The sequence below is a fragment of the Gallinula chloropus genome (assembly GCF_964237585.1).
Source record: "Gallinula chloropus genome assembly, chromosome: 16".
In the NCBI taxonomy this organism is placed as follows: Eukaryota; Metazoa; Chordata; class Aves; order Gruiformes; family Rallidae; genus Gallinula; species Gallinula chloropus.
The window spans coordinates 10,365,597-10,389,762 of NC_140101.1; the positions used below are offsets into that span (position 1 = coordinate 10,365,597).

General features: G+C 56.1%; 2 protein-coding genes and 1 long non-coding RNA gene across 3 annotated transcripts in view; 2 read left to right on the forward strand and 1 right to left on the reverse strand.

The window, feature by feature from the left end:
• Positions 1 to 369: 369 nt before the first annotated feature.
• Positions 370 to 5,132, forward strand: R3HDML (R3H domain containing like; the record flags this gene model as incomplete). Its single annotated transcript, XM_084271353.1, has 5 exons — positions 370 to 1,627; positions 2,958 to 3,076; positions 3,573 to 3,705; positions 4,768 to 4,883; positions 5,000 to 5,132. The coding sequence occupies exons 1-5, from the start codon at positions 1,367 to 1,369 to the stop codon at positions 5,130 to 5,132; spliced, it is 762 nt and encodes a 253-aa protein (XP_084127479.1). The 5' UTR covers positions 370 to 1,366.
• A 1,436-nt stretch (positions 5,133 to 6,568) lies between these two features.
• Positions 6,569 to 24,166, forward strand: part of HNF4A (hepatocyte nuclear factor 4 alpha) — a gene marked incomplete at its 3' end in the record, with an annotated part of 36,163 nt that continues 18,565 nt past the window's right edge. The window contains exon 1 of the mRNA XM_084271716.1: positions 6,569 to 7,256. Coding sequence (XP_084127842.1) covers positions 7,208 to 7,256 — 49 coding nt within the window. The 5' untranslated portion in view covers positions 6,569 to 7,207. The remainder of the gene's footprint in view (positions 7,257 to 24,166) is intronic.
• Positions 16,855 to 20,627, reverse strand: LOC311197579. The gene is made up of 2 exons (XR_014617647.1): positions 20,454 to 20,627; positions 16,855 to 17,358 (listed from the first exon to the last, which is right to left on the reverse strand). It is a non-coding gene; the product is annotated as an uncharacterized lncRNA (long non-coding RNA).

Sequence of the window (24,166 nt, forward strand, 5' to 3'; positions counted from 1 at the left end):
ATGCCCCTGACCAGGCACCAGCAGCCCAGGTCAGTGGTGGGGATGTGGCAAACCATGGTCCTTGGGTAACCTGCCTAGTAAGGGTCCTCATTCCTAACGGGGAGAGCTGCTGGCCCAGGGGAACGTGTGGTCACCAGTTCCTCTCCCAGCCATAGGACATCAGTGCCACCCGCTCAGCTCACACCAAAAACCCCTGCACGTCCCTCGCCGACCTGGATTCTCTCCCCTACCCAGGGCCGCCAGACGCTCCCCAGCTGGGGGGGGGGGGGGGGGGGGGGGGGGTGGTGCAAACAGTGGGAGAGACGATTCTGGGAATCTCTCCCCATAGGTAGCTCGCAATCAAAGCCCCAGGCTCTGCTGGCTTCCCCCCCGCCGGCACCGTGCGGGGCTCCGCGTGCCTGCGTGCGCGCCTGTGCGCGCGGATGCATCCACCAGCCTATAAATCTCCTAGCAGGGCTCTCTCCAAACTTCGGGACGTTCCCTGGGGGAAGAGTTAAGATGCAGATTTGGCGTCAGATGCTGCGGCGGGCGCTCCGGCAGCACTAGGCTCAACCTCCACCCCGCAGCTGCCCCAGCAGGTTGTTTGCAAAGGTCAATCCCACCACCGGCCGCCGCCGCCGAGCTCAGCTGCTCTTGGCTCAGTCCTCAAGGTACGTAGTCGGGGGAACATCCTCCCCGCTGCTGCGGGGAAGCGCTGGCAGGGATGCTGGGAGGTGTGCTGGCTGATGAGGAGATATTTCAGCGCTTTCCCCCCCCTTTTTTTTTTTAGTTTTTGAAAAAAAGAATATTATTCTGCTTTTGCAGTGGTTTATTTTTCTTTCCCTGAGATAAAGAGTCGTTAGGATTTCTCGCTGATGCTTTTAAACTTCGCCCTGCGCTTCTTTATCTGTGTGACATTGCCTTTTGTGCTGGGGATCTACTCAACACACCAAACGCCTGGGGAGTTCCAAGGCAGGCGGCTGCAGCGAGTATCTCGGCATGCTCCTAAAGAGCCCCTGCCTGGCAGGTACGTGTGACAAGTGACAACACGGGGGAGAGTTTCGTACCTTTTGTTCTTCTTCTTTTTTAAAGAAACAATGAAAACAATACCCCAGGCACCTCCCTGCCTGTCCCGGGGAACTCGCTGGGATAAATGGGGTTACCCAAGAGACTGATTTTAAAGATTTATCTTGAAAAGGAAGCAAATTTCTTTCCCTCTGATTTTGGGAAGTGGTGTTTACATGTGAACTGCAAACCTGAGCAGTGCCTGTGTTGTTTTCTCTCCTAGATCCACGGGCTGGCAGAGGGAACCAGTGACCCACCTTGTTCTTGCTTAACTCCATAGGGGAGTGGGAAGCGACTGGCCGATCCCGCCGGCTGGGCGAGCATGACCGTGCTCCACTTGCACCTGTACCTCACTGCCCTGGGCTTCTGGGCGACGCAGCAGTCCAGCTCCTTCCTGCTGCCCAATGCCACTGAGCTCCTGTCTCCCTCCGGGGACAGAGCCATGGGCCTGATGTGGGGTGCGGGGGTCCCCCGGAGCCGCCGGAAGCGATACCTCTCCCCCCGTGACATGAGTGTCATTTTGGACTATCACAACCAAGTGCGGGCACAAGTTTCTCCCCCTGCTGCCAACATGGAGTATATGGTGAGTCGGGTCCTGGCAGGGTGGCTTTGGGTCCACGGCTCTGGGCTGCTGTGGTGGGGTCGAGGGGTTCATCCGTGACATGGGCACCCAACATGGGGATCCTGGATTTGGAGGGAACTCCTGTCTCGGGGCATATTTCGCATCTCTGGTGCAGGGCAGACCCATGCAGCGTCAGTGAAGGGGACACAGAGTCCCAGCACAGAGATGTTTCCACCCGAGGGTAGATTTAGAAACCCTGGTCCCACATCTGGGACATCAGGGGGCTTGCTGGCTGTGGGATGGCAGGATCCATCCAGCCAAGCTGCAGAGAGAGCAGTAGGGGCAGGGAGGTGATAAAAAGCACAGGTCACAACCCAGAATCAAGGTGGGATTCTCCCCTAACTGCAGCCTGGAGGGATGGTCCTGTCCTGAGCTCCAAGATCCCCCAGGAGCTGGTGTGTGAGTGTGCCCAGGGATGCCAGCCCTAGGAAAAGACACCCCCTCCTCCATTCAGGAGGCAGAGAGGAGCTGTGCAGCTGCACCAGGTTGGGCAGCTCTGGATGAGGGTCACCCTGGGCAGAGTGTTCCCCAGGTTGTCTCCATCCTGCTTGGGGCTCCCACGCTCTAAGAGGAGGAGAAATGGGAAGCCACCAAGAAGAGGGATTTCAGTCAGCACAGGGTGGGACCCTTGGGGCAGGAGGTGCCATGTGCTGCCCTGCTCCCAGGGAGGGAACTGGAGCTCCCATGCAGTGGCTGGGTGGTCCCTGGATGCTGGTTTGGGAGACACAGGTGGCAGCCTGGCTTGCTGGGTACCAGAGCAGGTCAGATGTGCCTGGAAGCATCCAGGCATGGCTTAATTCCTGCCTTCCAAAATAACTCTCCCAGGCATCTCCTCAAAGCAGTTCGGGATGGGTGAGGAACCTTTAAATAATGTATGAAGGAACCAGCTGTCCTCACCGGTTGTCTCCAACCAGGGCTGCAGTAGAGGACCGGGGGTGGCTGTGAGCTGCAGCAGCAGCGCAGCGCTGCAGGGTTTCACCCCTGAGCTCAGCACCTGCAGAAGGAGCTCATTCCTGAGGGGAATCACATACACTGCGCTTGCACTGCTCCAGGGCATCCGTGCTGTTCCAGGACAGTGGGCACCCTCCATGCCCAGGAGCTGTGATGGGCAGCTGGGGTGGTTCATCGCTCCTGCTTTCCCTGGGCTTTCTCAGCCTCATGTGTGAGTCAGGTTATTTGGACACTCATGGGTCCTCAGAAACCTCCTCTGAGCACAAGGGAGTGGGTTTCTCCTCTTCCCTCCTCTGGGCACCCAAAATCCCTGCCTGCCCTTTTCCTTTCTCCTGGCCAGGTGTGGGACGAGCAGCTGGCCAGGGCAGCGGAGGCGTGGGCTGCGCGCTGCCTGTGGGACCACGGCCCCCCCCAGCTGATGAAATATGTGGGGCAGAACCTCTCCATCCACTCGGGCAGGTGAGTGCCCCAGGGGTGGAGCAGGTTCCTGGAGAACAACCCCCTGCACTCCACAATGCTGGAGGAGGATGAGCAGCAGTAGTAGCCCCTCGGTCAAGGAGCAGAGAGGTTCTCAGCTGGGGTTGCAGAGACTGAGATGCAACCAAGAGGCACATCAAGGCCCCGGGTGGAGGAGGAGGTGTGAGTTCTTACAGCAGGGTAAATGTGGGAAAACATTTTGGGACAATGGCATTAATCCTCTCTCTGCTGGGCACACAGAACGGGGGGATGTGGTTCTGGATGCCCACCATGTAGCTGAGCACTCAGGTGCCTCCAGCAAGGACCAGGTCTTCTACCCTTGGGCACAAGTGAGCTTGGCACAAGGGCATTACTGCCCCTGCCCCATCCCGCTCCTCTCCCTTCATTCCCTCTACATGAAGCCTTCCTCCTCATCCTCTCCCTCACCCACAACCTCTGAGGTGGAGGAAATCAGCCTTACACACAGCACTGTTTGCAGGTACCGCTCTGTCGTGGACATGGTGAAATCGTGGCACCAGGAGAAGCAGCACTACTCCTTCCCCCACCCCCGTGAGTGCAACCCCCGCTGCCCCTCCAAATGCAGGGGCTCTGTCTGCAGCCACTACACACAGGTGAGCACCACAGCCCCCCCACAGCCCCCTCCCCGGGGCCTGGCTGCAAACTGGGAGGCAGCTCCCTGTGCCTCGGGCTGCTGCAGAACCCTGTGCAGTGAGCAGCCCTTCCAGTAGCAGCTGGGATCTGGGATGGAAGCTGCTTCAAATCAGGCAGCAGTGCTGGGAGCAGGCAGCAGTGCCCTCCCACCCTAGACACCCATGGGAATTGGGCTGCTTGCATGGGGGTCCCAGGGGCTCACAGCCCACTAAGTGGAGCTGGGACTTTCTGGCCTGTTGGCTGGGAGGTTTTGGGGTGTTTAAAGCTTTTTTCCTGCTTTAGCCTTTTCCCCCTTATTACCCACTGGTACCTCAATGGTGGTGAAGAGAGGAAAAAACTCACCCCCTTCTGCTTTTGCCAAGCATGAATCCTCTCTGTGATGGAGCAGCTTTATAGTGCCCAGCTGTGTCCAGCTCCCCAGGAATGCAGCTCCTTCATCTCCCTTCATCCCCTGACACATCCACCAGCAGCCTGGTTGGCACAAGGTGGAAAACCTCCCTCTGCTCCCATGCCCAGGGGTCTGTGCCAGCCCTTACCTACCACCTCCGCATGGCTCCGGCCCGAGCATCTGCATCCCTGTGTGACTCATCCGTGGGGATGCTCCAGGTTGCAAATGGGCAGGATACATTTTTAAAGAAGAAATCAACCCTGGAGAGGCTTTAGGAGGAATTTCTGGTTCTGTTTCACCTCCCTGTGTGCAGAGTGAGCTGCCAGCAATGATTTGGGGTGAGGTTTGAGAACTAATTCGGTTAAGTTGGGGAAGTAACCAGGACTCTGCTGCTTGCTTAAGTGAGCCTGGCAAGGCAGCTCCAGGTAGCAGGCAGAAGAGGGACAGTGAGAAATCACCCTCTGGGTACAAAGCACCGCACGTGGTGCACACAGCATCCTGCCTGAGGAGTTCGGCCAGGCGGGATGTGAGCCACTGGTGGGATGGTGCCCTGTGCTGGGCTCCCAGGGTGACCAGACTTGGGATGCCTGGGCCAGACAATCGCCAACAGCTCCTGTTCTCTGTCCTGGCACAGATGGTGTGGGCATCCTCCAGCCGCCTGGGCTGCGCCCTCAGCACCTGCGCCAACGTGCAGGTGTGGGGCAGCACGTGGCGACACGCTGTCCTCCTCGTCTGCAACTACGCCATCAAGTAAGTGCATGGAGGGAAGTCCCCCCCACCCCGTGCTGTCCTCCCACTTGGCTGCCTGCTCTGGTGTTGGCAGTGAGGCGATGGCAATCAGAGGTGATGCCCTCCTCTTTTTTTAGGGGCAACTGGCTGGGAGAAGCGCCGTACAAGGTGGGGAGGCCGTGCTCAGCCTGCCCCCCAACCTACGGCGGGGGCTGCTCCAACAACATGTGCTTCGCCGGACTCAAATCCAACCAAGTCAGCTGGTTCTAGGGCTGCAGCAGCCCCACAAGGAAGCCCCAGGGAATGGGGACGGGTGAACCAGAATTATTTATGACCCTGCCCACCCCCCTGCAGCCTGGCTGTCCCACCTGCTTCATCCCTAGCGCCATGTAGGAGGCTGCTTTTTGAACACATCTCTCCAGCAGTGCTTGCGTCGTCCGGCTGCTTCCCACTTTGGGGGAAATAGGAATGGTTCAGATCCCTGTTACCTGAAATAGGGACAGTTCAGGGATGCTCAGAGGGAGCAGGGCTGGCTGGCATGGTCCCCACAGGCATGGGGGGGGCTTTCCCCACTGCCCTCCACCTGTGCTAAGGCAGAGGCTGGTGTAAGTGAATACCAAGAGGTTCCCTCATGGTGAGTGGCTAGAGGAGAAGTGGGGAGCTCTAAGTGTGCCCCCATTCTTTGACAGGCCACAGAGCCCCCAGCTCCAAGTCCCCCAATAAAGCAGCCTGGAGACCCCCATGCTCGTGTCCGTTCTCCCTCACTCGCAGCCTGGAGCCTTGGGGTAACCCCGAGCTGGGTGCCTTTGCTTTGGTTTTGGGGGTAAACAGCGAAGGGGTGCAGAAGCCCTCGGCATGACCACTCTGCAGGAGATGCCCGGGCGCTTTGCTCCATCGTGTGGGAGAAGCCAGCACTGCTGGGACACCTGGTGATGATGATGCTGGAGGGCCACGAGCTTCCTGTCCCACCCAGGCTGCCCCAAGCCACTCCACTGCCCTGCCTCACGTCAATGCTACTGAGCACCCCGTTAACCACAGCCCCTCCCTCTCTAAGACCTCTCAGCACTCAGAAAACTCAGGGGTCCCCAAATTTCCAGGCCTTGGATCTGAGCCCTGAGCTCCGGATTTCCATGCCAAAGCCCAGCATGTCCTGGCAGCCTCCTGCCTGCTCATGCCCAATCCTGCTGCACGCTCCCTTGGGATGTGCTTTCCCACCCAGAGGAGAAGGTGTCTCCTTAGGGCTGCAGGGCTTTGATAACCAGGGTGCTGGGGGTCCTAGAACTGGCAGGGACCCCTCAATGCCTCTCCCAGCCTAGTCCCTTCTGATACACACGGGACACACTGTGCTGATCACTTTCTCAGCCCCAGCTCTGGATTCCTCATATATTTGATGCCATCTCAACATCTCTTACACACACCCCGCTGCCTCAGTGCACCCCCAGAGCTCCTGACACAGAATCACCAGTGACACAGGGCTCTGCCCCAAGGTTGGAGACCCCATCTGCATGCCTCCTGGGCGCTGCAGTCCAGGACAGGGCATGGATGTTTTAGTGGCCGTGGCACCTCATGAGCCCCCCTGCTTTGGAGAGCAGAGGGAGACAGTGATTTGCCACAAATGCCCTGTGCCCTGGCCCCATGCTCAGGGTACCACCCTGCATCCCACCACCACATCCCCACTGCTCCCTGTCCCCAAGTGACCCCTCTGGTTTTGCTGCGAGGGGACAAGTCCTGACCCACGGCTGGGACGTTTCACCCCTTGTGCTCCAGCCAGGCTCTGCTCTGCCTGTACCAGTGTGTACCAGCACCACAGAGCATCCCCTGGCCCCCCATGGGGTGTCTGCCCTTGGCCGTAGGCAGGCTGAGCTGTTGCTTTCCCATTGCAGATGGGTGACAGCACAAACACTGGCAGCACCCGGGGCACTGCGGAGCCGGAGGCGGCTGACCTGTAACCCCCCTCCAGCTGTGGGTGAACCCCATCCCAGGGCTGCCCCAGCCTTGCCACCAGGTGGAAATGGGAGCCCCAAAAGTGTCCAGTAAAAGCCATGTTTGAGTTTCTAGCTTGGCAGCAGTTACTATAGCTACAGCAACGGCACCTTGCAGATTGGTTTCCATAAGAGCTTGGTTACTATTTAACATCTCCACCCACATTAGCCCTGATTAAGCGAATCAATAAGATAACAGGAGAGGCAGGTTCCCTTGCCCTGCCTCTCCGCGCTCCCTCCTACCTTCACCTAGTTCCTTGGTGAAAGACATTTTTTTATTTATTTATTTATTTAGATTTCTTTTTTATTCCTCCACTTCCTCTGGTTTTCGCCCCAAGTCCCCATAGCAGTAGCCGGCGAGACATGGTCAATGTAAGCACCCAGCTAAGCGCAAAGATGGAGGCTCCATATGGTGAGTACAGCGTTTCCATCGCCCGCGCTGCCGCCCCGGCGTCGCTCGCGGGGAGAGGGGCTGGGAGCGGGCAGCGACCCCCGGCCCTGCACCCCGGCTCCGCCGCGCTGCCGGGCCCTCCCCGCCAGCTCAGACACCTGCCAAGGCAGGAGATGGAGGCAGAAGAAGGGTCCCCGATTGGTTTCGATACGATATAAATCCATATCTATGTATTTTCTCTCCTTGGCTCGAAGAAGGAGGCACGTGCCCGAGGGAGCAGAGCTGTCTGACCTGCTGGCAGAGGGGCTGCTGCAGGGCTGGCAGCACCCTGACAGCAGTTTAGGAAGGAGGTGACGTGCTGCCTCAGCACACCCAGCCCCCCCCCCCACCCCCACGCAGAGGCTGCAGGACGCCTGTGGCATGCCCGGGCTGAGCAGTGGGTGCAGTGGGCATCTGCCAGCGCTGCCGCTCTTGCTGAGGGCCAGGGCTGGTCTGGTGTTAGTGCCGGGCAGGTTTCCCCACAGGGAGCATGGTGCCTGGATGAATGGCAGCCTCCAGCCCCTGCAGCACACAGAACAGGGCAATCCCCATTGCCCGGCGTGCTCCAGACACAGGGAGATGCCCACCAGGCCTGTGCCCATGCTCCCTGTGTGGCACAGCAGGTGCCAGCCCTGGGCAACCCTTCACTGCAGCTCCTTTGGCCATGACAGATGCCAACAAATGCACACAGTGTTCCCCAGGACAGGTCCCCTGCCTGGGCTGTCATCATCCTGCTGTTATCCTTGGGGGAGTCCAGCTGTGCCCATGCTGCAGCTTCCCTGCATGGTGAGGGGCTGGTGCTGCTTCATCCCCATGCCACCTGGGAGCCCCAGATCCATGGGCATGGCCAGGGTGCGGAGTGAGGCTCCAACAGATGAAGTTTCACAGTTACAAGGTTCTTCATCACTTCCCCTTGCTCTCCATCACACCCCACGGCTCTCCTTCACTTCCTTTTCGCTCTCCATCACTTCCTCTGTCTCTCCATCACCCTCCATCACACTCCATCACTCCCCATCATGCTACCTTGCCTCTCGCTGTATTTTTCACGTCCTGCTCCTTTTCTCCTTTACCACACCCCACTCTTGCACACACACAGCTCCACTAGCCCAGGCTCCAGCAGCCACATGTACTGCAGCCAGGTCCCAGGAGGACTCACAGGGCTCCCAGGCCACCTCCTCACGTTTTGCTCACTCTGGGTGGTGGCTTCTCCTGCTCCAGGCCCACAGCCTCCTGTGGGTACCAGCTCCAACCCTGACCTGCCCCTGTGCTGGGCATCCAGGCTGCGAGGCTTCATGGCTCCTTACCCCAGCACTTCTGCACTCTCCAGACTTGATTCAAAATTGTCTCATGTGATCCCATGATGAACCATGGTAGGATGTGGGGCTCGTCAGCTTTTTGGTGGGTCCACAGCCCACTGCAAGGAAAACATGTAGGAATGGCATAGAGTCAGCAACAGCATTGGTGGACCAAGCTGGAGCAGTCAAGGAGTTATGGAGTGCTGAGCTTTAGCCTGTTCTGATGGGGTCACTTGTTTTCATGTCCCAGGACCCCAGGAGCTGTGTGTCTGGAGGAGCTCCCATCACCTGCAGCTCAGAGCCGCAGGAGCCAGCAGCAGCACCACAAGGGCCTCTCAAAAGGCTGGATTCAGACAAATGCTGAGTTTTTGGTCTGTTCAGTGCAGGTTTGGGTTTGCATCCAGCTGATACTGCTTGGACAATGTGCAAGCAGCTGTGCAGTGAAGGCTGCCTGTGAACGGGTAAAACCAAGGCTAGATGCCCCTGTAGGTGCAGGGAGGATGGAATTCGGGGTGTCGGGGGGGTGGGGGGGGGCACCTCTGTGGGCTGGCCTGGAGGTGCTGAGCATCTTCCAGGCAGAAGCCCCGAGGGAGACGCTGTACAAGAAGGACACTCATCCCTCTCTGCTGCTGGTGGGGAGATGGTTCCTTGACCCACCGAGCTGAGCTTGCAGGGACTGGCTTGTGCCTCATTTGCAGGAGAAGAGGAGGCTCAAGGGATGTTCCTGTCTGGGGGACACAGCAGTGCAGGGTGGCTGGGTCTGGGTGTCCCAAAGCCAGGGTATCCTTGTCCTCTACTCTGCCCTGGGACATAAAGCCAGGCTCATTTCTGCAGCAAGCAGCAGGCTTTGCCTGACAGATGCAACCCAAGGAGCTGAACAAGCTCTTTAATCACTTATGATTAAGTTCTGCTCACTTGTAGCTGGCACATTGGTGACCTTAAGCACAGACAGGCAAATCTTCCTGCTGTTAAATGTTCTCCTGATTTTTTAAATTTTGGGTTAAATCCTGATTTTCTCACGGGGTGTCAGAGGAAGAATCTCTGCACATCCCACCTGTGGCCGCTCTCCCCATCTGCTCCCATGGCCAAATAACGGCACGGGGGCCGGCACCCACTGCCTGTGAGCCTGGGGCTGCCCAGCCTGGGGCCTTGCAAGGGAGAGAGACAGAAATATTGAGGATAAAAAGCAAGAAGGGCCTCCCAGACCAAAGCAAGAGGAAACCGAGAGTGTTGGCAGAAGGAGGGGAGTCCTCAACATTAAATGGGTGAAAAAGTTACCCAAATGGAGGCGAGGAAGGGCTGGAGGGGATGGGGAGCCGGCAGCGCCGTGGGGCCGGGTCGGGCTGGGTGGCAGGTTGGGCACAGCAGCTGGGATGCGCCGTGGGGCAGATGTCAACGTGGTGGCCGAACCATTCCCAGTGTCACTGGAAGTTTAACCCCTGGCAAAGCACGGGGTGCTCCACGCAGCGGTGTGGGCACTGAGCCCCAGCCCTGGCTGCCAGCACTGCGCTCGTGGCCCTTGGCAGATGGGCCATCCCACCAGCACTGCACACCAGGGACCCCTGGACAAGCCCTCAGCCTCGTTAGGGCAATACAGCTACTTTCAATTTCCTTTGACTGGTGGAAAGATTTGCTTCTAATGCCTGTAGTCTGTGTAAGGGGCTTAGAGGATGCCTTGCCTGGCAGTCACAACAGTGTCCTGTCCCCAGCGCCCTGCATGGGTCTCTGGGCAAGAAGGAGGTGATGCTACCACTCCTAGAGAGTCATGGGGCTGGGGTGAACTTTCAGCATCCTCACCAGCACCTGCTGAGGGTAGGCTGTGAGCTGGGAAGGGCTCTCCAGGTGTGCTGGTGCTAAATCCCTGGAGGAGGCTATAAATTGGTGTGTGAGAGGGTATGGGGTGGAGAACGGGTGGTGGGATGGTCCTCTCCCAGCCAGAAAGGAGATGACAAGCCCCTGGCTCCACCTTCATCCTCACATATGAGACTTGGGGACAACCCAGGCAATTGCCCTCAATCCCTGCACAGGCAGCACCGCTCATTTGTATTTTGGGAGCAGCTCTCAGGGCTGGGGAACCCCAGGGCTGGTGGTTACAGCACAGCCCGGCGCATGATCAGGGGCAGCTCTGCAAAGCAGCTTTGGAAATTAGCTGAAAAATGCGAGACGTCAGAGCTGCTCAGGCACTTCGGTCAGATGTGGTGAATAGTTTCAGCTGAAGAACGTAAGAGGGGGCAGAATTTCTCAGTATTTTTACTTTTCACTGTGGAGCAATTACTTTTCATTGCCATATAGATCTAATTTTCTAAAAGTTTCCCCTAGACATGACCCAAACTGAGCTCGATCCTCTTGGTTTCTCATGGCAGCTGCTATGTCATACCTCTGTCTATTCCCTGGGCTCCAGGTCCATGGCCTGGAGGCTGCTGGGGACCTGGTACAACACCCTTCCCTGTCCTCATTCCCAACATCCCTGCCGGCTGCTGGGGTGGCTGTAACATCGGTGCTGTCAGGGCCAGCACTTAGCAGGGCAAGGAATGGCTGAGCAGGGTCTTGCTGGACCCAGGGCTAAGCACTAGTATTTAGATAGGACACAAAAGGGACAGTCCCAGCTCTAGCCTCCCTGGTCTGACCCTGGGTGCTGCTGCTGGCAGAGGTTTCCTTAGGGACGAGCTGGGGATGCTCCCTGTGTCGTGCCAGGCTGCAGGGATGCCACTCAGTGTCCCGGGGTGGCTGCGAGTTCCAGGCAGCTGCCTCACCCTGACTGCTTATCAGGCCAGCAGCACACCCTTGTCCTCGGCTCAGCTTGAAAACACGATGGTATTTTTATAAGGGAGAGTGAGCTCAGTGGGCTGTTCTCAGCGGGCAATGAACTCCAGCTCTGGGAGAAGAGCTGCACGAGGCTGGGGAGGGTTTGAGGAGTGCCTGAGAGTTATTCTGAGCTCTGCAGGACAGGTGTAGGTCTGCGAGTTACCTGTAACAGGAACATGATCGTGATAGTCTTCTGCTGACATTTCTTAAACAGCATTAAAACCCTGTTTATTTAAAGTGAGTGCCAAGGGGTGGTGGTCCTGCAGACAGTGAGGGCTGGCCAATTCTCCTTTAAATGCAGCAGTAGTTGCAGCAGGGCTGGGGGCAGCAGTGGGGGTCAGGACAGCTTACAGGGCAGAGCTGAGGGGCATGCTGGGCAGGGGGACTCCCTCAAGTGTCTGCTGGCAGGCTTGGGGTTAGAACAGGGCAAAGACTGCAAAAAAATGTCCATGACTCTCTGTGTTCAGGCTCCTTCTCTGTTTGCTTTCCTCAAATATTCACACAAACAAGGTTCCTGGCAGAAATGTTTGTGGAAACGGCAAATGTTGCAGAATTTTCATGGAAGGCAAATTTCAAGGTAGCAGCTGTATGGTGAAGCCAGGGCTGACAGCTCTGCTGGGCAGAGCCTCCACATTCCACTGGGACTTCTGAGCTAAGCTGGGTCCCAGAAGCAATTACTCCAAGGAATGGCTCACATCCAGGCTTCATCAACAGAAATTACTGAGCAAATTCCTTCAGGAAATGCATCCTGCAAGAAATAACAGTGGGCTCTGGATGATGCACCATAGGTACAAGAGGAGCAGTCCATGCAGAGCGAGCGGCTGTGCAAAGGCACCAGCATCTGAGGAGCAGACAAGCTGGCTCCAGAAAGTTGGGGTTCTGTATGGCTGGACCTGACTTCCTATCCCGAAATGCTGCAGCCACTGAAGGGACTCCAACTGCGTCCTCACTGTACCAGAAAACCCAGTGACAAGGGTGAATGGGGACCAGCACCATGGGTTCAAGCCCCAGCACAAAGGTGACCCAACCCTGTGAGCTCGGCTGGTTCTGGCATCTCCTGGTGAGAAGAGGACTGGAAGTAGGCAATAGAAATACAGCAGCCCTCCCGGCATGGGCCATCTCCTCTGTGGTGATGCTTAGGGAGCTCTGGCAGTTTCTCCCTCTCCAGACAGCCAAACTGGTTTCACTCCAATTTTCATCACAGCCTGACAGACCTCTCACCTTGCTCATCCATCACCAGGCTGCCCAAGGTAGCACCTTCCCCACGGCTTTGCCCATCCACCCTAAAACTCATCTACCAGGATGGGTGGCTCAGCTCCTGCCACTGAGTGTGGGGCAGCCAAACCCACCAGTGTAGGACCAGTGGGCACCTTTCACCTGCCTCTGCACCAGAAGCCTGTACCAGCCATGGGCGTGTGCGAGATTTTATAGGCGATAACCCCTGGGAAAGTGGGAAATGCAGGGAGAGCGGTACACTCAGCTTCCTGGCATGGCCCAACGCTCTGGTTAGGAGAGCCAATGTCAACAGATAGACCTGAAGGAAGGAGCAAAACCAAATACATGGGCACTTCTCAGAACAAGAGCTGTAAAACCTGCGCAAACCTGAACAAGTGCCACAACACTCTTTTATACGGTCAGGATCAATAGTCGAGCCCACTCGACGTGTTTGCTGACACATAATCGACAGCCACCACACTGCATTTATGGCCCAGCGTCATTCATGGAGGCTGCAGAGCCCAGCTCCTCCTGACACACTTGGCCACCTCGCTGCTCCTTGGCTCCCAAGGAAAGCTCGTCATTTTGCTGCACGGTCCCCAAAGTCTTGACGACCCGTGATAAGAAGCTGCTGATGCTCCTCATCTCCAGCATGCCAGCCTGCCCACGTTTTCCAGCTGATGGGGCAAGTCCCACATCCCGCTCCATCATGTCCATCCTGGCAGGGTCCACCCCACCACCCCCAGTGAAGAGCAGCAGCCCAGGAAGAGGATTCACTGGTGCTAATGTAAAATTTGGCCATGGACTGTGAGGCTGGGCAGGGTCTCAGGTTAATGGATAGGGCAACTCTGAGGAGCTCAGGAGAAAGTGTGAAAAAAATAACTTCCCCATGGAAAAAAGCCCTGCCCATGCTGCAGGTCCCCATCCAACAAGCTGTGCGGCCTCTCGCTTGCAGCCACCGTGGCTCATGAGCAGGATCGGGGATGGGCAGGCCCAGCCTGGCGAGGTGTGCTGGGAGGGAGGAGCAGGGAAGGCACCGATGGGCACAGCCCATGCAGAGAGCCTGCCATCGGCAGGACCAGGAAATGAGAGGTGGAATGAGGAGGGACAATGGGACAAAGCGCCGGGCCTCAGATCCATGCTGCCCGGAGTCCGCTGCCTTCAAGAACCCGCTGGTGGTGGGATGGAGGTGGTGGCTTTGCCACCACGTGGACACCCTGGTGGGAGCAGAGCTGGGTGCTGCCCGCGGCTGGTCCATGGGTGTGTGCTCAGGGACTGCCACCGTCTGGGAGAAATCTCTGTTGACCTGGGTGTGTTTCCTTGTTACAGGCGTTAGAACCGGTGTGGAAACAGAGGGGTGAAGGGAGGTATCACGGGGTTATGCAGAGTTCAGGTACAGCCCTGCCCTCAGTGCTGCTCCCTGTTCCATGCCAGCACACTGAGCATCTGCCCCCACTGCCAGTGCACCCCGTGCCTGGGCACAGAGCCAAGGTATGGACCGGCTGGTCATTCCCTATCCCTGACCCATCAGGAGCCTCCTGGATGCTGCTGGCAGCCACGTGCTCTCCAAATTAATTCAGAGGAACCCCAGGCAGCCCCAGGTGGGATGAGAGGCTCATGGAGGCAGGATGGGAAGTGTTTAGGAAGGGGTTTTCTCCACTAGACTTGTGCCTTCATGACAGCACTTGGGATTTGGCATCTCTGGTGGGCAGGAATGAGCAAAGCAGCAGACCCAGGCTCAGCAGGAAAGCCATCCAAGGAGGAAGGGAAGTGCAGGAAAAGGGGTGTTTCAGATGGGCTTAGCTCTACAGTCAGATCCTCTGGGCACAGAGGCTGAGCGGGGCCATGGTCACTCCCAGCCCTGGTCAGGCCCACAGCTGCGCAGCACCAGGCTGTGCTGCAAAGGTGCCCAGTTCTCCATTTCAGCATTCAGCACCTCTGAAATCCCTGTGAAGTGCCATTCTAATCCTTCACCTAATTTTCCTCCTCTGGGCTAAGCAGGGCCACACATGCCCACACACTCTCCCTGCAGACCAGAAAAATCTTGGTTCTCAGCTGCCTCTGCACTCCCCTCTGCCAAACCTGGGGCCAAATGAATCTATGGGAGTGTTGCAGCAGCTTCATCTCCTGGCAAATACCTGAGAGCACAGTGCTGTGATGGCAGAGAGGTGTTTCTCGTAGCCTGGCAGTTATAAAATCCCTTTTCTTCCTGCTGGGCTTGTCTCACTCAGGCTGCAGTACAAGGCATTAGCTGAAATCTTGGGCTGCCTGGGACAGGGCGTTCCCCATTCCCCAGCAGCAGCACCAGTGTGCACAATCGATGAACAAATCTCAGCCCTGAGAGGTTCCCAGGTCCTGTTTTCCTTGGGAGAGGATGGGAAGAGGAGGGCACTGGCAGAGAGCAGGCAGGCCCCCGGGAACCCGCAGGAGAGCTCTGGCAGTGGCATGCCCAGATGGTTTGAGCTACTGGAGATGCTCCTGGGGCTCTGCAGGACACAAAGCCCAGGGCTGCCCAAAGATGGGAAGCAGCATGTGCACAGCTCCCTGCCTGCTACCCTGCTTCCCCCTCAATTGTCCCAGCCCCTGTCATGATGGTGGCTGGGAGGAAGACAAAGGTTGTTTGGCAAGGATACGGTGTGCTGGGTATTTATACAGATACACTTTAAAGTGAAAGCAGACAGCCTCTCCCCCCAGGGAGGGAGTCAGACCCACTCCTGCTGTTAAATACACCCAGGCACATTTTCCAGAGCAGCTTCCACAGCTGCACGTGTGGTGGGGCTCCCTGTGCCCTGCAGGAACTTGGTGGCAGGCCAGAGGCTAGGGTGAGGGCACCTCAGAAAGGTGGCCCAGAAAGCAGCGGGCATTGCTGTGGGCACCGCCAGTGGGGTGCAAACCCAGAGCCACCTTATAATTCCCCTCCGGGTAGTAGCCAGAACCCTTTAAAACCTTCAGCTCTGCAGCACGAACTCCTGTTCCCCATCAAATCTCATTGTGACCAGCATTAAGGGATTAGCAGGTCCCTGCCGCCACAGCTCCGGGCATGGCTGCCCACAGGGCGCTTGCCGGCTGGACGGCCCCGTCGGAGGGCTAGATTCCCCTAGCCCTGCCCGCAGAGCTGAGTGCCCCTGGAAGATGAATGGCAGCAGATACCACCTGCTCCAGGAAACACCAGGTACCTCTCACACTCCCCCTGGCACTCGCAGTGGGGAGAGACGTAGCCAGCACGGCGGAGGTCGTGTGAAGGAAGGGCATCGGCAGCCCCACACCGGGGCTCCAGTGGGGTTTCAGAGCAGCCGAAGTATGCTCATCCCCCACAAATGTATTGCTGGTCCCCATCTAAGGTGACCCCAAGTCTCTGGTCTCTATTTTGCACTGTGGCTGTGTCGAGGGAAGATGCTTGATTGTGGGTGGCGATGGCTGATGTCCCCAGGCTTGGTTCTGGGGCTCTTGAGAGAGACACTCCGACATGGGCAGCATGGTGGAGTGGGTGCTATGACTCCCTGGGGAAAGAGGTGGTGGAGCTGGGCTGGTGTCCCACAGAAGCCCCAGTGACTGCCCGCACCATTTGGGAAATGAACTGGTGGTTTTCAGCCCAGTTCCCAGTGACTGGCGTTACAGCTGGCAGGGATGGGTCCTGCCAGGGACTTGCCCAGCCCTCCCCAGGGAAGCTTAAAAGCAACTGAGAGAAAAACAGTTTCAATGCAAGCCTTACCGGTTGTACAGAGCTCTTACTAGAAAGGGGGTTTGGGTCTTCCCCCATGACTCCCTCTGATGCACACCCCTCACCAGCCAGCTCTGTGCTCAGCCCCTCTGCCCCAGCACCCACGGGGACCTCGGTGCAGAGGTGAGGCAGCGAGGAGGCCAGCTGGGATCTGGGTGCTTCTGGGAGGTCTGCAGGCACTCAGAGATGTTTGGTGCATCCTTAGCCCCAGACCACTGCACCTCTCAGAGCTTCATCCACAAAACATCCCAACAGCCCCCACTTGACCCTGGGGTACAGTAAAAACCCTGGGGCTCCTCTTACTTGAGCAATTCTCCCCAAGCAGGGCTTGTGGTGGGGTTTCTGCCTCCTGGGACAGCCTGCACCCCAGGCCACCATCCCATGGGACAAGCTCCCCGTGCCAGTGCTGCACTGGGAGCTGCATGCTGGGAGCTGCTCCCAGCAAATACCTGTGCTCTTTATCAGCTGGTGATTGATTTAGAAAAGTTCATGGCTTTGGCATCCCATGATACGTTTACTAGAAATGGTTCATTTCCTCAAATGATGTAGTTTATGGTCATAATATATTTTAATTTCTTTATGATACAGGAGGCCAATGGCAGTGGGCCCTGCAGGAGTGTAAAGGGACAAATTATAGTGTTATCCTGCCTTGGAGACATAGGTCAAATGCTCAAAGGCTCCTTCATGGTTTGCCATGTTGTTTGTTAGCAGGGAGCCAGGCGTGTGGTGCTGCAGTGCCCTGGCAATGGGTTTATGGCACTGTGGAGATGTGGGATCCCCTCTCTTTGCTGTCCCCCACACAACAAACCTCACATGTAGACATCTCTGACGTGCCTGCGTCCTGCCTTCTGCTGTGTGGGTGTTCCTGTGGCAGCAGCCAGGATGGTTGTGCTGCCTGGGAGGGTGACGGGGTGCCGAGGGGTGCAGGGGGGTGAAGCTGCTGTGAACGTGGAGCTCCTGAGGACTGTTTTGCCCCCAGTTGCCTTCTGGCACTTGCTGTGCTCTGGTGACTGGGGACAAGACAGACTTTTGTGGCACTCTGCACACCCTGGGAAGAAAAAGCATTTTGCACTAACTTGTTTCCCTCTGACTCCATAAACTCAAATTTTAACTTACCACCCTCTTACATTGTCTTCCCATGCCCAGCCTACCTTTCCCTGACTGGTGCTCCAACTCCCAGCAGCTTCCCCCTTCTTCGTGCTGCCTCCCATCACACACACTGTCCTAAGATGCTCCCCGAGGTTCAGCTCCCCAGCCCCAGCTGACTGACCCAGCCCAGCTTCTGCAGAGGGCAGTTATAGCCACCCAGTGCTGCCTGATTCAGGAAGATGCTTTTTGCCCTTGAAGAACCCTTGACATGTCCTACTCTGGGTGGGAACACGGGCTCAGACTGTCCTCCCACCCCTCTCACCCCTCTTTTGCTGTAGTTTCTAGTGAGGGCCGATACAAAGAGCCCCAGCAGAGACTGGAGGCCCCTTCCAGCAGGCATGGTGAGCTGGTGCACCCATCTTCATAAAAAGATAAAATAAATTTAAAGAAGAGGTAAAATCTGCTTTGTAACTGTTGTTGATTTTGGCTGTTCTGCTCTTTCACCTATTGCTCCACCAGCTGGAACGATCCAGGGGCTGTTTCCCCGTGTATGTAATGATCACATGCAGTCGATGAAACCTCAAAGCCCTGCAAACAGCTGGCAAGGGTGAAGGCAGCCACTTGGCTGCCAGGCTGCAAGCTCAGGAGGGATCCTTCTCCTGGGAAGCTGCAGGATTACTTTGGTTCCAAAGGGACCATATCCCCCCTCTAAACTGGTTCTTTCCAGGCCCAGACATAGGCTACCAAGATCCCTGCCATACTCAATGTGCGAGCTGGCGAGACATGGAAGGTGATGGGTGCTTCTTGTGGGTAGCAAACTCTTTCCAGTGCTGCTGCTCCCCCTTTGGCTTCTGGTCCCCTGGTTAAAACTTAAACTGCCGGATTGGAGCTGAGTTACCCACCAGCACAGGCAGTGAATCTGGAACAGCACGTGGCAAAGTTAGAGCTTTTCTGGATTTCTTCCCAAATAGGCAGGAGAGCGTTTTGCTGGAAAGTGTGTGGGTCTCTGTTGGGCTGGGGTTTGGATGGAGGCAAGCATAGGATGCCCCCAGTGTAGGGGTTTAGGTGGGGAAAGTGGGATCAGCGGGGGGAGCTGTTGTCTGGGTCAAGATGCCGCCCACGGTGTGATGGAAGATGAGCCTAACAGTTCCTGTTCCTCGCTTGGGCTCGTTGGGTGAACACAGCAGTCGGATTTCCAGAGTCCCAAGTGCTGACCTGCACGTTCTGGAGGGCAGATGCTGGTTTTGAGGGCAGCGATGCAGCCAGAGTGATCGCAAACACACACCAGCCAATGCACCGGTGTTTGGGAGTCCAGCTGCCCTTGTGAGAACAGCTCAATCCTACTGTGCTGGCAAAGCAGCAGCTCCCAAGAGTACCAATAATTACTCACTCAAGTGTTCAGAGCCTTTGTTAGGCAGAATAATAAACCCCCTTCTGGTCCTGGGATGAAAGGCATGCTAGCACATCACTGGAGTGTGCTGAAATGGTCTGTCTGTCCCCGTGTTTGCAGCTCTGTCCCTACCGCCTTTGCATGGCAGCTATTTGTTTCAGCTCCATTAATTGCTTCCAGCTCTAACATCCACCCTGGCTTTGGCTGGAGTGCACATGTTGTTTTTGGAGAGGACTCCAAGCAGAGACCTCCTTTGAAGTGTCTCTTCCCCATGTCCAACAACTGCCCTGGTGCTCCATATGGTGACTTTATGGCCTGGGGGCCTGGGCAGTTCTGGTTGGTTTGGCTGCTTTTTGATAACTTTGGCTTTGGTGAGTAACAGCCAGAGGTTGAGGTGAAGCTGCTTCTGTCACCCTTTAGCTGTGCCGGGGAGTCCAGGGTGCCACAGTCCCAGTGTGTCTGGGGTCTGCTTGGGCATTGCCTGTCCTGGGCATTGCTGCCAGCTCCAAACAGTGTCTGTCCCAACCACAGAGACAGGTGCTTCAGCTCTGAAGAGCCAAGGGCCATTTGTTGTTGAACAGGATGATGAAATACCTGTGCCTCCCCCCGGGCACAGGCCTGGCACGTGGCTGTGGTCACCTCCTGCTTCTCAGGGCTGGACCTATCTGATCCACCATCCTCCCACCAGCCTCCGGGATGGAGGTGGCAGATCCTTCTGGTTCACCTCTGCGCAGTGTTTTGCCAGGACAGGGATGTGCTGTGTGTGGCTGACAAGGGGCAAACAGGCCCTAAACCACTTCTGCTGAATCATTGGTTTTCCTGGAGATGTCTCGCTGCTGCTGAGACAGGAGCAGACCCCCATCTGTGTGGCCATCCTATGACTGCCTGGAGCAGAGGCAAAGAGCCACCACTCAAACGGGGGGCTTGTTTCAGCTGCACTTACCTGCAACCCCACCCCGCTCCAGCCCCCGCCAGATTCCTCAGAGCTGCTTATTAATGCTGACAACTCTGCTCCGGAGTCACGGCACGCCGAGGCCGAAGGCAGAGGGGTTGGACAGTGTGGCCTAAATATCCCTGTTTACAAAAAGTCTGACAAAACACAAGCCCTTGGCTTTATCTTTCCTATTTGGAAATAGCCACAGAGCAAATATACTTAAGGCACGAGGGGAGGGGGATTTATATTGACTTTAGAAAAAGCTGTTCTTTAAAAACAGGAAAAAAAGCTCATCCTTGAGCTGCACAGACTGGCTGCTAGACCCAAAAGTCCTGCGCAGAGGCTTAAAGCCTGCCCGCTAATCTGCAGCAGTTCTGGGGGAGCAAGTCATGCAGTAAACTGCTCTCTGTTAATTTTTTAATGCAGAATAAACAGGTCAAGAAATGATTAGCATGAAAATAAGTTGAGCTTAATCAGGAGAATCAGAAAAGATGAGAGGGAAGAGGCAAATTGGAGTTATCAGTTAACCATCTGGAGTGGCTCTGCCTCCACCAGCTCATGTTCCCTCTCGTTTTCCATCCCAGCTGAAGCTCCTTTTTTTTCCCCTCTTCCCTAATTTAAATGACGAGCTAAACTTGCTGGTATAAGCACAATGGAAGCCCTTGTTTCTCCTTCTCATTTTCTATCTGCAATGGCTGCCCAAATGAACTGCAGGTGATAAGGCTCCTACCTGGTTATTCCCGACGGTCCTTCCCATCCCGTGCCAGAGAAAGGGAGCTGCTGACGTTAAGGTTGGAACATGCAAAATCCATTTTGTGCAAGTACAAGCCCTCTGCTCTGGTGCAAAAAGTGTCGGCAGGATCCTGGCAGATCCAGGGACTGAGCGGGGAGGTATCCGTGGGCAAGGGGAAGAGCAGCCCTCAGGACTGCTTGGAGTGGAGTTTGGTCAGTGGTCGGAGATCTATATTCTCAGATAGGCAGGACTTTGTCCACAAACTGGAATTTGAAATTTCAAAGGGGAAAAAAAAAAACAACAAACCAAGCCGAAGGGACCTTTGCATGTGTGGAGATGACTAGGCTGGCCACGTTCCCTTGGGACTTTCGTTCTCTGTCTTGTAACTCGGCTTCAGGCTTCTCCAGCAGCTCGCTTGGTGGAATGGTGGTGGGCTGAGCAAGGGACCTGACCTTGTTTAAGGCTCTCCTGCTCTGCAGAGGTTTCAGATCTGAGGTCCCCTCTGCTTCGCTTACATGCCATGGAAAAAGCCACTCCAGCCCCACACTGGCCTTAGAGCTGAGTGACATGAGAGGAGCGATCTGGAGTCAGGGCTGCAAGGGGCAGCAGCAGCATCGCTGATGTAGGATGAGGTTGGTCCTGCTGGCTCTGAGCACTGGCATTTCTGCCAGCATTTTCTTGAGATCTGCAAGAGGGAACAGCAAAGGACAGGAGGGCCCCAGGCTTCCACTTGCAGCCTGGCCACTGTCCACGCTGAGGAAGTCCACAGGTGACCTCAGACTGGGGGGTGCCAGTTGATGCACTGGATGGCAGGCTGGAGAAATGGGCTGGCAGGAACTGTAGGAGCAAAAACCTCACACAGGCATCGAGAAGATGGGGCCGAGCTCCTCCCAGGGCACATGGCAGGAGGAGATCAAAGGGCATAGAAATAGGAATGAGGGAGGTTCAGACAGCATCTAAGGATAAATTAATTCACCACAAGGACAGTCAGACATCAGTTGCCTGGAGAGGTTGTGCAGCCTCCATCCTTGGAGGTGCTCAAGACCCAACTGGATAAAGCCCCACCAACCCATGCTGCTCTCACAGCTGGCCTGGGAGGTTGCAATGGAGACCCTGAGGTCCCTTCCAACCTCAGTTATCCTTTGACCCCACAAAACCCTGTTCAGCTCATTTGACATGAAGAGCTAGCAAGCATGGTAGCTGATGGCATCCTTATCTTCAATGCTTCACTGAATAGTCCTGATCCTCATTTACTGAGAAACATGGGTCTTATTTTCAGGGAATCCCCTTTTGCTTTGGATGAATTTGCCCACCAGAGATCTACAGATAAGGCAGAATTTGTATCATGATGTGCCAGCGTGGGAAAGGATTTACTGCTAAATGGATAAGAACTAAATAATTGCTTTGTGCAGAACGCTTCATGCCCTGGAGCTGTCATAGTATCCTTCACGGCCATCTCCTAGCACTGGAAACAGTAGGTGTATGGGACAGAAAATGAGGACAGGAGGAGAGGGCCTGAAAGCTGAACTTTCCCTGAGCACCTGGTCTGGGAACAGCATCCACCAACCAGTTAGGGTCTGCCAGCTACGAGTTGGTTGTCTCTGGAATAAAACCAACAAAACATCTATAGGACAGAAGCATTTGAATCAGCCCCTCAAACAGCTGCTGACCTGAGCATCTCCAACCTAAAGCTGCTGCAGGGCCACAGGGTTCCTGTTGGCTAGTACCATGACCCCATTGGCAAGCTGTCCCAAAGCCTACCATGCAGGGTGGTCTGGGAGACGCAAGGACTCCCCAGTCAGAACGTCCCTGGGGAGACATCCCCCTCCTGCAGCAGACTGTGCCCAGTCAAAACGTTTCCATCACAGGCCCATCTTCAGGGCAAACGAAGTGCCCGGTGTCCTTGGCTTGTTTGGTCCCCGACCTCCATGCTGAGAGAAGGGATTTGGGAGGGGGCACGGGTGGCTGATGGAGGACACCGGTAGTGAGAGAAGGACAGTCAACATGACCCCAGGGCGGGAAGCGCCACGTCCCATTGACAGCCCAGGCCTCGTGAGCCACCTAATGCTCTCTAAACTTCCCCACTCCTTATCTGCCCCTCTCGCGCACATGCTGCCTCTCTAATTTCTATTCCTGGCCCTCTTAATCCTTCCTGCCCGGGGAGCAAACGGCCTTTGCAGCCTCCTTGCTCAGCAGGCTGTTGAAGCAGGAGGTTTGTTTTGCTGAGAAGAGCAAAACAGGCCGTGCTTTTACGATATTTTACTAGACGCTGTGGCAAATCCTGCACATATTTGACCTGCTGTCTGTAGCATTTATCTAATCAAAGGCATCACCATGACCCGGCCAGGATTGGGATGGAGGTCCCCAGGACGAGGCCACAGAGGGGGTTAGGCTCTACCTTCACATCCCCATCCCAGTGTGCATGTTGTTAAGACATATTTTTTGCTCAGTTCTGCTCCTGCTGAAGGGAAAAGCAGCCGACACATGCGTAACCTTTCTCTTGGGAGCACGGGTGGGAGGAATCTTTTCCCTGCAGCAAAGGACCCTTTATCACCAGTCCCAAGTGAGGAAGCAGGGCCTCTCCTCTGTGTTCAGCTTCGCTCCTGCAGACCTGTAGTCTCAGGGTAATTGAGCTGTTTGGAAATGCTACATAGGTCGTAGTTTGGGGGGGGGGGGCAAGGGCTGCTTGAACCATCTCTTGTGCTCCTAACACAGGAATAGCAAATTGTTGCTAGCATCACTGCCCAAAGGCACCTGCTCCTGTGGAGCCAGAGACCTTAGTGTCATATTGTGGCAATGATGACACTGTGGCCAGGGTGCCTTAGGGCATCAGCAGGGCCAGGGCTGCCTTGGGGTGCTGGGGAAGCACAACTACAAGCCAGCTGGGAGCCCAAATCAGCAGCATGTGCTTCAGTCACCCGCTGAGGGTTGTGAAATCCTGGGATGTTTTCAATGCGGAGCGAGCTGGTACTGAACCACTGACTGCTGGTTCTCCCGCACCATCCAGGCAATGCCAAACAGCAACTGATTAAATCCCCACTTGTTGACCTTGCAATTACACTGAAACACCCTGCCTAAAGCAGAGGAGTGATGTGCCCAGGGTCAGGTGGGGAGGAGAGCACCCAGGCTAGCAAGGAGGAGGGCACCAGCAGCTCTGACGCTTGCTCCAGTCCCCCCCTTCCCAGTACAGGGGGTCAGATCTCCAGTCTGGGTGAGCAGTGGCACCTCAGGTGCCAGTGTCAGTGAGCTGGTAGCACCTGCATTCACAGAAACAAATACCCCACTGCTGAATAAAGCTCTAAAGTTGTAGTGAATATTTTAAGGCATGTCAGCCAAAACCCAAGGCAGGGTGGGGGGTCTCTGGCACAGGGTAGGACAGGAACAGTCGCGGTGTTGTGCCACCCCCAGCCCCACTCACCGTTTGGGCACGGCTGCAAAGTGGGATCTGTTTATAGGGCATCTAGTCCCTGTAAAACTGGGTTTATAGGGAAGTAAAAGGAGTCATACGTTGTTACTTTGCATAGCAACGTGTAAATTGCCAGGCAGGCACTGACCTTCTCTGCCTGGGAGGGAAAAGGAAAAGGGGAGGGAAGGATGGAGGGAGCAAGAGAAGGGAAGATCAGGGGAGAAGGCAGCCAACAGTAGTGAGGGGAAGGCAATGACAGCAGTGAAGAGCAACCTTGTTCTCCCAGCAGGGTTTTTTCCAAGTT